Raw genomic sequence first — 16,275 nt, forward strand, 5'->3', positions numbered from 1 at the left:
ACCCACAATACGATTTTTAGCCCATCCAGATTGAAAGTGGACGGCTCTTTTGTAGTCTGAACAGTCACAAATCACATGAAATCCGATTTTTACAAAGCGGATTGAAACCACCTTTGGGAGGTAGTTTCAAATCACATTTGGACAGATGCGTCTCAGTCTGAACAGCTGCCTACGTCCATGAGTAAACATCCAACTCTGGCAAACTGCTGCAAGCGGTTTGTGCTGCACAATGACGTAGCCCCAATCCCCACCTCCTTCCAACACAGCACAGCCAGAAAGAAGGAAAAGGAGCCAAAACCATCTCTCTCTCTCTCTCTCCCTCTCTCTCTGCTTTTCCATCTCATCTTATTTTCTCCTTACTACTGCCCTCTCTCGCCTCCCCTCCACACCCCGAACCCCACGTTCTTGATTTTCCTCTCCTGCCTCTGTGTGTCTCTATTTCTGCCGTAATTAAAACTCCCCCCACGCTTTCTTTCAGCTCCACTGATTTTAATACTTATTATCATGGCCCCTCTTAAGTATTGTTCACTCCAACCAAAGATCTGAGCTCACTATTATTTTAGATGGAACCCGAGAGGCAAGGGCCATGCACCAACGCGCACACACACACACACACACACACACACACACACACACACACACACACACACACACACACACACACACACACACACACACACACACACACACACACACACACATGCACATGCACACACGCGCGCGCACTCTTTTGCAGTGTCACACATCAACCACATGAAAAGAAAGACTCACTTTGAAAGCTGAGAACCCTCTCAAAAGAAGTAAATGCGAACAACTTTTTATATCTGCTGTGTGTGTGTGTGTGCGCGCGCGCGTGTGCATGTGCATGTGTGTGTGTGTGTGTGTGTGTGCGTGTGCAAATGATACGAGCACGGCAGGGAAAAATGTCCAAAACATTGCCATTTTCTACTGCAGGCCCTTTTTGTCACATAAAAGACGCAATAAAAATAATAATAATAAAACAAAAAAGAAACATTCCATATAGCTCAATAGCAAAAACAAGACAAGTGAATAACAAAGCTCAGTTTGTTTGACTCATGCGGTGATGAGGAGAAAGCGCACGCCGGATCAGTGTGTGCCAGGGGTGTGTGTGACTTGATAGGTGAGCGATGACGCGGGTCAGAACTTATGGACTGATTATTAATTTCTCCGACGTGCCGCAGCGGCCAAATAAATCTTGAAAAGCTTGGCATTTTCAAAACCGGCTCTCAAAAACAAAGCCGCCCTAAACTGGGTGACAACAAAGACAAATGGTGTGTGGGTGTGAGTGGGTGGGTGTGTGCCGGGAGAGTGAGGCTGTTTGTGTGGGGTCATAACACAGTGAACAAATATATATTCCAAGTTTAAGAATTTCTTCCGACGTGCATTACCAAAGTAATGTTGGTATAATATTATTATTATTATTATTATTATTATTATTATTATCATTATAAGTATTAATTTTTATTATTATTATTATTATTATTATGGAACATTTTTTATTGTGTGTGTGGGCCAGATTGTAATTATTGATGAGATGTAATGAGCTCTGCCACCCAAACAAACAGGAGAGGAAAAACGCGGCGGGAGCCGAGTGACAGCAGCTGTTCTGCGGGCGAGGAGGAAGTGGAGCTGAAGCCATGGCAGGTTGCTGATTGTTGCCGTTCAACTCCTCAGCTCATTTCTCTTCTTCACTTTTAACTGTGGGTAACTGCGTTAATCCACCATCCATCCAGTCTACTCGCCAAATTTCCACTTTGTTTGCGTCGACTTTATTCATGAAATTTCTAATTTTAACTTAAAACCCGAAATGAAAACTTAAATTAAAATCTCCATCCTGTAAGTATTTTTTTCTATACTTGCGACCTTAATCCTCTTTCGCAGATAAGTCACGGGGGTATCGGTCGAGCTCTCTGGATGAACTAAGCATGATTTGTTCAAATTGGAGCTTCGCTCATGTTGATGTACTGGCTATTACCGCACCACCATAGGACTTTTTTTTTTTTTTTTTTTGGTCGATTTGCCTCTTGGACTCTTGGAGGTCGAGCTCACTCTTCAAAGTAACGATTCTGGATCATTTACTTTAATGATGCTGATGGAAAAGACATAAGAAGGTCCAATAAATGTTCAAATGGGATCATAGCTAGTTACCGGGACAGCTCGAGCTTATGGCAAACATCGGCATTACACTCGCTGCACTATTATGAGACCATTTGTGTCGCTGTATTACAGGCCTGATGGGCCTGTGAGTCAATACAGTGATTCCCGGAGCGATGAAAAGATGAGAACTTGGTACTAGTATCTCCAATGCTGTTTTTCTTTTTTTCTGGCTCGCTGGTGTTTGTCATTTCCCCATGATCACTAATCAATACAAGAGCTGATTAAAACTACATGGTTCAAACAATTTTCCAGCAACATGTCAACGTATGAGGAGAACATCATTATTATCCAGTATCCAGCTGGATAGAGGCAACTGATCCATTGGCAGATAAGGTAATATTGCCTGATGGCTAATATTTAGCTGCTAGCGCTGTGCAGGACACCTGGCTATAAAGTGCAGAAAACATCTAATTTAATCAGACATCAAGCTAAAAGTGTCTCAATTCATTCTTCTCTTTTTAAAATGGCATCATGGTAGTTGAAAGGTTGTTACTTCAGACGACTAAACTTGTGGCCAGCTGGTGAATGGCAATTAGGTTGATCAATCCGCTGCAGCCAGTAGCTGAATACAAAATCAATGACTCGGTTAATTAGCTAATCGAAAGATCAATATCAGAATCCCACAATATAATGTTACGTTACAAGTAGAACCTAACCTGAATGTGTCTCCCGCTGTGACCTACCTATACCTGCCTTCCACGAGTTCAACAGCATTAGCAACAAAGCGGTTAAGGCACTGGACATATAACAGCTTAAGGGCCAGGTGGAGAAATTGGATTTTAAATTGTTGGTCAGACAAAAACAGATCATCAGAGGAATACTAATGCCTTGGCAGTCACCGAGGTTCATCTGCTTTCCAGATGATAAACTGATGATCATTTTGTTGCGAAATGAGTTTTTCTGCTTGCCGAAGTAAAGAGGCGTTCATCTTCAAGGATTTCAATAAAACCTTTGACTGAATAATTTCCTTTTGGAAATAAGACTTTTAGCAAGCAATATGCATCACTGACAGTTATCCATCCATAATTAATATTTTGCATTACTGACAGAAAAGCAGCTTAATTTAACAGGACAATGACGATTGACGACACACCTGCAGAAACTACATAGCAAGGGTAAATGCGCTTTATCTACCTTCAAAATTATATTTTGTCCATTCGATTTAATTTGAATAGCACCTCTGTCATTGAAACAGCGCCCCCTGGATGGACTGGTATAGAACCGCCTGTCTAGTTCAACCACGAGTTCTTCTTTCCAGTAGATGCTGGAAACGACTGAAAACAATGTAGTACCTATGCCGGGCCTGGTGTGGCGCCGCAACATTACTCCCTGAAGGCGGAAGAAGGAGAAGAACACCTGAAGCGTGCCGTGCTTCAAGAAGCAGTAGCTCGCGAACAATATTGGCACCGCGGAGAACAGAGAGGAAGATCGCTAATGAAAATACAGTGCGGATAAACGACAGAGTTGAACTTCTGCTTCGAGTTACTTGACTTTCTTACTTTAGACAACACATTGGTGAAGACCCCCCCGACTCAGGCTTCCCACCTACTCTGCAGGCTGATTTAAAAAAAAAACTTCACACAAAGCCAGAGGCGAAATCCTCAGAAAACACCTCAAAAGGTCTGAACATGCGGCGCTCACAGCCTGCTGGGCTTTGGCTGACTTCAGCTCTGGCACAGACGACAGAGTTTGACTCGACTAGCAAGAGTCTCCCAACCTTTACTGGCGGGGACTTAGGAAGCTTGTCTGAAGCCTCATTTCGACGAGAGGGAGGAGGTCCTGCTAGAGAGTCGCTGTGGTGCAGAGGAGGGTCACAGAGAGCGATTGAGATGCAGAGAGAAGCAGTGGAAGGTAAAAAGGGAGCAGGCCTGACAGAGAGGCAGACGGAGAGTTTAGTGCTCTCACGGGAGCCAGACTGTGGTTAAGGATTATTAGATGAGATCAATAACGAACAAGCACCCTCCCGCACGCACGCACGCACGCACACACACAATAACTCACACGTCTCACACAATTCCGCACCCGTTTTATTTTGGACCTTCTTATTTGCATTTTAAAATATGAAATCACATCTTGATTCAAGGCTGCTCCATCTGTAACTTTCATGTTTCCAGCTGCTTTATTCAGCCATATTTTGCTTTCTTTTGGGTTTTTTTGTTGGTTAGTTTTCTGAAAAAAATGCACTTGTTTCTAATTACCAGTGGCATGCTCTCATTAAGCCACAATTCACGTGCAAAAAGCAGGAGGAAAAAAACGCAAAAACAAAACTGGATCTGTCTTGACTTGTGTTACTGTTTTCTAGGTAAACATTGCACATTGCGCATTGCACTCTGTGGCTGTTCAAGTTACGATCGTGTCAGAATCTCCCAGCAAAAACGTCTTCAGTCGCATCAAATGGCCTTAAGGGTCAAATCCAAAATGGTCAAGAACTCATGGAACAGTGGCAGACAACAATCCCAGACATGATGGCAGCACGTTTGTTCTTTGGTCATAAATGGTCAAAACCAAATCTGATTAAAAAGTCATAGAGTGCAGCGCTTCCAACAGCCAACAAAGCTGAGTGAAACATTAAATATTAAAAAAAAAAAAAAAAAAAAATGTCATGTAGTATTATCGGACTGTCCGCTCACCTGAAAAAACAAAGACAAAAAAAACAATTGCCAATTATTTTCCTCGCAGTCTCTCCCCTCGTCCTCGGCCTCGACCCCCTTCAAAAGCAGCAGATTAAAATGTTGGACGTGCTGTCAAAGGCTCTGCGCTTTCTGCCAACATTGTTGGTCCCGCGGCCTCTTTCAAAAATACAAGCATGGACCTCGGCGAGACCAGGGGAGCGAGCAGGGAAAATAGTAGAGCAGGAAAGCTGCGGATGCGAGATAGAGGTGAAAAATGAAGGGAGGGATGGAGGGATGGATGGATGGATAGAGGGAGGGAGGGAGGGATGGATGGATGGATGGATGGATGGATGGATGGATGCATGGATGCATGGATGGATGAACAGGCAGGCAGGGGGAAAATGAGGGAGGCCAGTCATGAGTGCTGCTGTGGCTTGAAATGACCAACCAGACAAGAGGTGTGCAGCACTTGTTGATTTCCAGGCTGCTGTTTTGGAGGAGCAGCGAGTCATAGAAGGAGAGGAAATAATGACGGGGGATGTTTGTGTTTTACTCTGCAGTCGCATCGCCATAGAAATAGACCTGTTTTTAAGCACGAATGGAATTTGATGACGAAGCACGGTTGGTTGCGCATTCCGAAATGAGCTTGCAGGTTCCCAGATTACAAAGAATTTTGCGAGAATTCATGTTATCGAGTGAAATTCAAATTTCAGCACAGGCTGAGAGAGTAAAACCCTTTCCCCTTTTTGCTTGACTGATTATTTGCATCCGTTTACATTTGATCAATCTAAATACAATGTCAAATTGTTGAATTTATTTGATCCTTTTTATCTTTTTTTTTTCGCTAAATGTGAATGTGCATGTGTGACGTTGTTCATAATATGTACTGTAGAGTTACAGAACTACAGATGGTTTTTATAACCTACAATTACAAAGTGTAGCATTTTATTCATCCTTTGATTTCTTGCAGAGTCACATTGGAACTCCAGTGCAGAAGTGGATGTGAGCAGGGCTGTGGTGCTCGTTAGTCAGGGGACACACAGCAGCTCAACCATGAGCAGCTGCAGAGGTGATAGCTAGCCAGCTGTCGCCACATGTCTCACCGACCAGCCGGCCGGCTGATTGGTTGGTTGGTTGGTTGGTTGGTTGGTTGTACTGCAGGTTCGCTGTCGAGGTGGCGAGGACGGACGAAGGGGACGATGGATACTCCAATTTTCACTCTAAGCCAGAAACCAAGTGAGATTATCGCAACTCAAAATGTCAAACCTCTCAGTGAACCGGCTCTACTGGCTCGACTCCCCAGTCAACCTTAACATGGAGCTTTTAAGGCTTTGTGTTCTCAAGTAACTCCAAGGAGAAGTTCAACTCTGTCGTTCATCCACAACTTCTATTCACCAGCGACCTTTCTTTCTGTTCTCAGTGGTGCTCAAGTCGTTAACGAGCTTCTGCCTCATTAAACACGGAGTCAACTTGCGGCGCCACAACAGGCCTGGCATAGGTACAGCTTCATGTAAAGGCGTTTTTTTCTATTCATGTTTCTTTTTTATAAATACTTGTGTATATATAGTGCGGATACATGAGGGGGGAAAGCTCAACAGTGATCGTAGTGAACGAGGTAGGAAAAGACCCTAAAAAAAAACAATGCAAGCCAAATGATTCCGGCTGTTTTAATCTTTTGCGGTCAGCTGCCCTGGTTTGGGAGTTTTGGAGGCAATTGAGCATAATGGATGATGGAGTGGACTGAATTTTGCCACTGAAAGGTATCAATGGACGGGGGTGAGGCAAAATATAACGATTAAATGAAAGTGATAGACAGTGTGTGTGCAAACTGAGGCGAGAGACCTGCAGGAAATACTGAGTGTTTTAGGAAAGAGGACAACGAAGAAAGAGCAGCGCAGTGAAAGACCAGGAAACTTGCTCTTCTGGAAAAGTGAAAATTGTGTGTGTGTGTGTGTGTGTGTGTGTGTGTGTGTGTGTGTGTGTGTGTGTGTGTTTGTCTGTGCGTGCAAGATGAGAGACAGAAACACTTCAGGCGGGTCGACGCACAAACATAGGCTGCGCGTCAGAGATAGCGAGCAGAAAAAGGAGGCTCCGCAGATAGAAATTAATATAATCATCAAGTCAGTTATTAATACAAAAGCCTCTGTAGCATCGAGTGGATTGGCCCACGGGTCTCTCTCTGTTGCACACACACACACACACACACACACACACACACACACACACACACACACACACACACACACACACACACACACACACACACACGATAAGGAAGAGACAGGCCAATCTGTCACGGTTGGCTAGCTGGTCACTAGGGGTTAATAGATTCTTCACTACATCTTGCATTCCCTCAGCTTTTCATCATCATCATCACCACCATCATCATCATCTCCACCATCGTCACCCTCATCATCCCACCGCAGGGGCACATCAGTGATCATCTCTACATAGACGCAGTAATGGGCTATTAACACTGACCTGGAAATTGGTTTGATGACTTTTATATCCAAATGAGCTTCACCCTCATAACCAAAAGAGCAAGAAACACACACACACACATGCACGCACGCACGCACGCACAACACTCACACCGTTCTGTTGGTTCCAGGATTAAAGGCCCAGTGTGTAAAATGTGAAGAAATCTTTTTTTTTTTTTTTGTGATATAAACTATTCACTTTTTTCTGAGATACATGCACTCAAAATTAATTAAATTATATATAATATCATACAGTTTTTGCATTTTTTCACGGCAACAACACTATGCCACTATGTTGGCATTTGACCCCCGACATCAAGCAGATAGCAAGTAGAAAAGGCAGATTAAAGTTAATGTAGTCAGCAGCAGTTTTCTCACCGCTGGAAGTGACTAAATCCACCAAACTGGGCCTTTAAAGAGCGAGCAACCCCACGTGAGGGGACATAAATCCAGACCCGGGTGGGCAGCCACGTAGAACATCCACTCTTCCAGCACAGCATTCTGCTTTATGAACAATGGCCATCCTCAGACTTGTTGATTCTTAAACCTAGAAGTGAAGCATTTTTTCCATTATAAAGCTACGATGCACATGGACGATTTGCAGAAAGCAGCGCTTCAGCATCATTTGTGGAAAGTCAGCCACTGAGATAGGTGACGAAGCATGACTACCACCTTCTGGAGAGAACTTGCAACTACAACTTTTTTTTTCTCCATTAATGGTGACGAAATTATCAATTGAAAACAATATTTTTAATCTAATAATTCTCTGAAAATGCCCCTAAAAGTTAAAAACAGACCAAATGAAGCAATTTAACAGGGAATGCTTATAGATTTTCCATCCCTTAAAATCCTGCTAATAACATAGTTAAATAATATTCATGCCTAATAGATTCCAGAAGGTTCCTCAGATCAGACATGTGCCCTGGTTACAGAACACCTGACTGCTTCTCATTTTTTTTGCACTCGCTACATTGACGCCTCTTTAATTCCTTACGCACGATAAACACTGATCCTTCTCCACTTGCCTGACGGAAAATCTATACATTTCGTGAATTCCCTCCAGGGGCTGCGGCTAATATTTTTTCCGGATTGGCCCGGCTACTTAATGTAGCAGAAACGGCAGTGAATGAAAATGGTTTTCTGCGAGAGGAAGATGAAATACGCAGCACACCGCTTGCCCCATGGAAAAAAAAAAAGCTCCCATTCGCTTTACCTGGGGGTTCAAAAAGAAAATGGAAATTAAAATAGACTGTTCTGCAATAGGGCCTCTCGCTGTCAATGTTGGCCAACTTATCAGCAGCTGATAGCGGCGTTGAGGACAGGCAATCGGTGTAATTCTTATGAGTTTGCCGTCACATAGAGTCGGGGGACTTTTGTAACGGTGCATAATGAGACCATTGTGTTGACGGCGGGCAGCGAGAGTAGCAAATTCCAGCCGAGTCAGAGTCCAATCACACGGTGAAATTCACAGGGAGAAATTCTCTGCGAAATTTACAGCGAGCCGGGACAGCGAAACCCGGCGGAAAATAGACTACAGCGAGTTTTGAAAGGGTTGGAGAAACAGGTGCGGAACCAGGAAGTGACCCCTCGCTGATCTCTGGTTCTGAGAAGCCTGTAACGATCTTTTCCTGCAGCACAACAATCTTATCAGCTCGATCCAAAACAAGCCACTGCAGAGCTGGAGGAAGATAAGAAGGTGCCTGACGTGCCAATACGGCAGCCAGTATGAAGAGATCTCACTGTCTGACTCTCATCTCACCAAAAAAAAACACTGTTCGCCGCCTAAACACGGCCACCCAACCCTCCGCTGTTCCTCCTCCCAACCCTCGGCCCCCTTCACATGCTTTGGTGTCACGCGTCGCGGTTGTGAAAACACAGGAAGACCTTCAGTGGTGGTGAAGTGGCAGGAGATCCAGCAGGTCAGGACGTCTCCTCCAAACTCTGGAACTTCAAAGCAAGGTCATTCCGACCTGGTTCTAATCTGTGGTTCCGACACGCTCTGCTTATACCATTTTTTTTTTTTAATTCCCTCTCCGTTTACGCCGTTTACGAGGACTGGCTGCACTGTGATCTATGAACCCATCACAGTGATGTCAGGCTAAGCGGAGGAATTTACAACTCTGATTGTGCTGATAAAATCCAGTGAGAACAATAAAGGCGAAGGTGTTGATCCGACATCTAAGGCAGAGCCTTTCCACTTTATTCTCGACATTTTGACTTACATTCATGAGAAAATTTCAATTTTATTCAAGAAATCCCATCTTTTTTACGTCAACTTTATTCTCAAATTGGAAAATATCGATCAATAATTTTTTTTTCTCTTCTTGTGGCCCTAGTCCTCTTCCATAAATGCTTAGTTCTCCTGACAGGGACTTTCGATGAAAGAAAAACAGTGCGGCGGCAGCAACAGCGCAACTCCATAATGACAACGTGGCCTCGGCTCACCTCAGAAACTCTCTGAAAAGGTGCATCCCAAAATGTGGCACGCACGTCGTGTGACTGAGACAAGCATTTGGAAGGCGAGCTCAAGCAACCCACCACCCCCTCCAACCCGCGCAACCCCCCGTCACGCACGCACCAACACACAGGTCACATGAGGGACTTTGTGCGGCCCCCCCTGCTTCTCGGGTCATGTGAGCGCAGCTTCTGGCCTCCGCTGACGCGATTAGACGCAGGAGAGTGCACCACGTGCACTGGAAGCAAACTCCAATACACGGCGCGCGTGAGGTGCGGCGCGGCACTCCCTGGATGAGACGCGTGACGGGCGGAGAAAGCGGGCTCGACGCCGGCGCCTCCTTGGTGTGGAGTGAGGTGGGCGGGCCGAGGAGTGCGTGGCAGCGTAAATAGAGAGACAGATACAGTTTATCGATCCCAGGCAGGGAATTTACAGTAAATGATGGCGGCATTGATCCCCGCCGCTCCTTTATGGCCCCGTCATGTCAGTTTAGCACCTTGGCAGCGCTCACTTTGGCGCTGCGTCGATACCGGCACTCAGCGAAGGAATGAGCGGGGAGGAGAGGAGGGAAGAGATGAAAAATAAACGGAACAAAGTCGCGTGGAAAAAGAAAAAATCGGAGGATTTTTAACTTGAATCTTGAACAGTGAACTGGATGTCAAACGCAAAACTTGACTGGTGTGGACTCAGAATGTTCAACTGCATTCTCTGGCTGAATTAAAGGAAGAATTTACTGTTATATTTGGCATAAACAATATCATTTTTCTCTGAATGTAGAATATTCGTCCACAAAAATTAACCCGCCATGCAAGTTTCTGAATACCAGTGGGGGGCGTCTTGCAGAGTGCAACTGCAACACTGCCTGTACAAGCAAACTATGCTCAGTTCCATTCAAACAAGCAGGAAAACGCTCAAGGAGAATATTGAGTAAAAGGCCAGAATCTCTGGAACGCAAACTATCTGAGTCAAACACGCGCAAGTTTTTAACAAAGGGCTGTGTGTGTGTGTGTGTGTGTGTGTGAGTGTGTGTGTGTGTGTGTGTGTGTGTGTGTGTGATGGTGTGTGTGTGTGTGTGTGTGTGCGCGCGCGCGCGTGCGTGTGCGTGTGCGTGTGTGTGTGTGTGAATGGCCTGATCCGTTTTCTTTCAGACACGCTGCAGCAGTTCAAACTCATTATGTGACACCTTGATATATACAGTATCTATACTGTATATATGTACATATATATAAAAGTAGCTCATTTCTGTCTGATGGAGCAGCAAGGTGTTGGGTTTCATCAGAAGTCGTCGCAGTCTCATTGTGAGGAAGGCTTGAATGAATGAACATGTTGGAGGATGAGCTTCAGATTGGGTCGTTTTCCCTACTGTGTGTGTGACACGGTGTGCAGATATGGGTGATTAGCAGCGGGGCCTCCCCCCCCCCCCCCCCCCATTACAATACTGACGAGGTCAAAGAAGCAGCAGTAAAAGTCAGATAAAAATAAAAAAAAAACGCAGCCTTAATTCTATCATGATTGGTCATTGTATCTGGTACAAAGAGACCCAGATAAGGTGGAGTCACTGGGTCACATGACACACGACATGGAAACCACTGAGGAGAACTTGTCGACAGCACGGCAATCTGACACAAAGAGGTGTTTCTCATTTGACCCGACTGCTGATATCTCTGGCATTAGGTTGCTCGCATCACAAGGGGACTCTTGAACATAATACTCTAGAATACTCTACTCTACACCTATAGCAAAAACTATAAGCGCATTTTAAGTAGCAGCTGGTCAAGGAAACGTGTATACCACATCGCATACTAGAATGTGATGACTTTGTCATCGCAAACACACCCAAAGGTCATTTTGTTTTTTGTTTTTTTTGAAGCACCAGGCAGAGTGTGTGTGCGTCATGTGCTCACCGGTCACAGGTGCAGGCCACCAGCACGCAGAGCAGGTTGTAGATGATGAAGGTGAAGATGACGGCGGTGATGGTTCCGCGGGGGATGGCGTAGCTGGGGTTCTTCAGCTCACCTGGAAGGCAGAGAGGGTCAATATGACGTGCACATGCACGTGCATGCATACTCCAACACACACACACACACACACACACACAAACACACACCTGACATGTTGGAGCCGGCCATGATTCCGGTGCAGCCGTTAAACATCACGGCGAAAACAGTGGCAAAGCTCATCATAGTTCCGGTTGTGTAATCCAAACTGTAGTCAGCTGCGGGAGGAGATAACAGACAGACACACACACCCTCATAAGAGCAAGGTCCAAATCTGGGATTTTTTTTTTTTTTTTTTCATTGCGTTCTGAAGGACGTTTTAAATTCACCCAGTCAACCCTCTGTGTCTGTCACCTCATCTTTAGGAGTTCCATCTTTAGAGTCACAACAGTTTAAAACACAGATTCATTCTAAGAGTGAAGAAAGATCCTGAAGACACCGCCGTGATTCAAGAATCAAACTAAACACAGAATTTCTAAATCAATATACAAAAACAATATACTAAAAGCCACCACCACAGTTATAATCTCTGTTTTGTCCTTAGACTCAAGATTTTGAGGATTATTCAAAGCTTGAACGCGTAATAGTTCTCACGTGGGCCTCAATGCTGATTTACAGCCTTTAGCTGGGTAATCTCGTGCTCAGATATGATTACTGGGAGGCAGAGGAAGGCGTCACTCTGAACCCTGCAGAAACCTCTGCAACTAAAAGGAACTTGAGGACACAAATAAAAAAAAAAAAGTCAAAATCCCCCACAATGCAGTTAACATAATGCCTTCAAACAGCCAAGGGCACTCTCAATAGTCCTGTTTGCTGTATAATTCCCCAATGACAAATAAATGCGTCCAGGCTACCAGTAGAGCGAACGCCCCTGAAATGAGAAGTCCAGCTTTTACTTCCTCTGCTAACAGCACTTTTTCTTTTTCTTTTTTTAAATTGGGTGTCAACATTTGCAATTCTAAAATACAGTGATGAATTGTGACATCACAACAACACTACCTCTCCCATACCACTTCTACACGAGCATAATTAGCATTTGCTTATGCAGTAATTAAAGACTTTCACGAAGAAATTTAGGTTTAAAAAAAATAAAATAAAATAAGACAAGTGAAAAAGCTCTGTTGGTCGATTCTCAGCTGTTTCGGTGTCATGCTCCTCACCCATCAGATTCCCCAGCAGCGTCTCCAGCTTGAACCCGGTGAAGTTGGCGGTGGCGGCCAGCGCCAGACCCGACCCGTTGGGACCCACGTTGTTGTTGATGGGCAGGGTGATGACGCGGGGCGACACGGCAAAGAAGCTGATGAACACGGTGCACAGGACGAACATGACCACCAGGAAGATGAGGAAGGTCGCCTTGGCGTAGATGTGAGCGCCGATCAGACACACCAGCAGGCAGACCAGGCCGAGGACCGTGGCGTAGAGCAGAGACCACCAGTAGCCCGACGGCAGGATCTGGTGGGCGGCAGCGACCGCCGTCGGTTCTGGACGTGAAGAGTCACCAAAGGGAGCGGGAGAAAAAAAACCATGAAAATGAAATATGTGAAAAACTACCCTGGTGAGTCATGTTTTTCTCGGAACTTCCTGTTTCAGACTTCTTTTCAATCACATGTCACTTCTCTAGCTTATTAATGTCAGAAGCACAGACTGCAGAATGGACGGAGGAGACATTGCCTGGTACAAACTCACCTTCCGGAATACCAAACGTGGCCATGACGGCTTCCACCAGACCCAGCACAAAGAGGGCGCAGGCACACACGTTGGCCAGGAAGAACATGATGCCGATGCTGCCGCCGAATTCAGGGCCCAGCGCCCTGCTTATCATGTCTGACCGACGCTAAGGAACAACAAGCAGCAACGACTAACGGCTAAATCTTATCTTGGGTTTTCCTGCTAAAGACGTAGGAGTGCGTGCAGCTCATCAAGAGTTGGAGAAAGTCAAAGAAGAAGTTGCTTTCAAAGCCTTTTTGTGAATCCCAGTTTTGAAAATAGCAGAAGAGCATTTAAAATTTAAACAGGTTTGAAATCTTGGTTTTCTTACAGGGATTAGATGAATTAAATGTGATGCACTGTGTAAACTCACAGAGGCCAGTTATACAAGTTATACACTTATGGTAATCGCCATTTATGCAATTCAACTTCTACAATAGATGTCAGTGGTTCCTCACCAGATGTGTTGCTTTTTAAGAGGAACAACTGCTGGTGCGTCTGCTACTGAATATGCATTCAAGAACCCATTTGAACAACCACAATGCTCAATGTGCACGATGAACCTGTCAAGGATACAGTAGGCTCCTCCAGCATCCAGCGCTCCGTTGGTGGAGATGGCACAGACGGACAGCACAGTCATGCAGATGATGAAGTAGGCCACCAGGAACATGCCGATGCCCTGGTAGAGTCCAGCGTGCCCCACCACAAAGCCTGGTTAGGGGAAAAACACAGTGTCAGTATTAATATGAGTATTAACCAGCACATACTGCAAAGTCAGAGGAGGAACTTTGGCCCTGACGGTCATAACGGTGCTGTAGAATAAGGAAGCAAAACAATTCACAGAAAGATTTAGGGAAGATGTGAGAAGCGAACACAGCAAAAGAGAAAGAATAATGAAACCATGTTGCGTGATCCTAAAATGAAAGCAGACGTTGCACAGAATGATTCATAAGGTCTTTGTGGAAAGTACATCTGCAATTTTTTTCTTTTTTTTTCTTTTTTCACTGTAATGTTGAAAACTGTGGCTCAGATTTGTTTAAGAGGAAAACAAATCTTACTGGGTCGAAGAAAACTGGTTATTATACATGTGAATTTATACAGTATGCATTTATAAGATATGGCATTAGGATGGATATGTACTTATATTTGTGGTCATGTTATGTATCTAATTAAAGTACAGGAGATAAAGATGTATTTATATAGTTGATGGTAGTGTGATAAAAATGTATAGGTATGTTTATGACATGGGATTAGTATTATTATTATTATTACTTCATGAAAGAGTTAAGTAGACAGAGATGATGCTCATTCTTTTTCTTCTTTTTTTATTTTTTCTTCTTGTGATTGTTTTATTTTGAACCCGGGTGAAACACTTTTTGCTTGTTTTTTTTTTACTTGCATCTTGTTTCTGTTTTCATATACAAGTTTTTTTGTTGTGTACATACATCATGTACGACCCCAGCAAGAATAGCTGTGACAAGGTCACAGTTAATGGGGATGTGAAACAAATAAACAGTTTGGGAACCTTTTTCAAAATGTATCCAACGTCCTAAGTAATTGCTGCTGCGATTGAAAAAGTGGCAATTATTCGAGAAGCATAGGGCGCCATGGTGCTCTCTTAATCTGGAAATGATGTTAAATATTACGCTGAAACAAGCGCGTCACAGTTGTCAGGACTGGCAGAGCCGAAAACGCACGACCGTGCCCGAATAGAATGTTTATGAGTTTTTCCGAAGCAGGTCCTTGATGCAGTGGATTAAAATATCTGGAGCTTCACATGTTGACAACCAGAGTCATGCGCATCCAATCAGAGTGTGGGAGAGGCATCGCTACCACGTTGGACACATTTTCCACATTATGGCAACTTTTTTTTACTGTGACTGCTGTGTATACATATATATAGAAAGAGAATGACTTTAAGTGTGGCTGTGTTAGCGCACATATTGGCAATAAATAAATAAATAAATAAATCCCCCTACCCTGCATTCAACCTCGGAAGTTATCTTTATTGCTCCCTATAATTGGGAGGAAAGATTTTAAAAGTGCCATATTCAACCTTTGTTTTCTGATCAATTTGTCATTCCAGACTCCATAAATAAGAATTAGCCAATAGAATTATCAAATCCCTGGAAAAGACTGATTTTAGCCCTCACTCTTCCACAAAAGCAGCAAGGGCAAGATGTCAAAGTGGAGAGCGAAAGGCCTGATGGGTGGTGTCTTTTCTTCACAAGGTATCAACGCCCTTGGTGACATCACAAAAGGCTGATTTCCAGAAAAGTGATTTTGGGTTAGGCTAGCACTCCGAACGACGCAGCCTACAAAAGAAGTGGTGAACTTTTGTCATCAGTGGGAGGCTGGATACACCTGCTAGGAACACTGTCACACCGTCATCATTAGCAAATGTGCTTACAAATCTGAACTCTGAAGAGGAGCAGTACGTCTGAAAGTGTCACTGCACACTGGGAGCTCCGCTGCGAGGTCCTTTCACCGCCTTCTTTCCTCTCAATTCTGCACAGGTGCAAAACCAAACTGACAAAAGTGTTATGAGGAGCGGTTACCCTGTGGTTTGCACTCTGTACAGTCAGACAGTTCTGCTGCTTTCATGGTCTAGGGGCTCCAATACATGGCTATCACATGACTGCAGGAATCTCAACCGTGAAGCGACATTCTGAGCTCGCAGGACTCTTCATGGCACACAATTCTCATATAACAGACATGTAACAAAATATTTTTTTATGGCAACATCTTAAACTTGTCTTTCACTTCCGATTCCACTTTCTGCACTTATTTTTTTGTAGCTGCCAGAATTTTTAATTTCCCTGGAGACGCTGTCTGAAAGGATCCAT

The 16,275-nt window shown here is 44.3% G+C and overlaps 1 protein-coding gene across 1 annotated transcript in view; it reads right to left on the reverse strand.

Moving 5' to 3' along the window:
• The window catches only part of LOC142895622 (solute carrier family 12 member 9), a 37,767-nt gene that overhangs the window by 19,734 nt on the left and 1,758 nt on the right, over nt 1–16,275 (reverse strand). The window contains exons 2-6 of the mRNA XM_076036828.1: nt 14,006–14,140; nt 13,409–13,546; nt 12,883–13,203; nt 11,833–11,940; nt 11,630–11,741 (exon numbers count right to left, since the gene is read on the reverse strand). Coding sequence (XP_075892943.1) covers nt 11,630–11,741; nt 11,833–11,940; nt 12,883–13,203; nt 13,409–13,546; nt 14,006–14,140 — 814 coding nt within the window. The remainder of the gene's footprint in view (nt 1–11,629; nt 11,742–11,832; nt 11,941–12,882; nt 13,204–13,408; nt 13,547–14,005; nt 14,141–16,275) is intronic.

Source organism: Nelusetta ayraudi, unplaced genomic scaffold (assembly GCF_046127955.1).
Source record: "Nelusetta ayraudi isolate G7.1 ecotype Tasmania unplaced genomic scaffold, CSIRO-AGI_Nayr_v1 ptg000048l, whole genome shotgun sequence".
Lineage (NCBI taxonomy): Eukaryota > Metazoa > Chordata > Actinopteri > Tetraodontiformes > Monacanthidae > Nelusetta > Nelusetta ayraudi.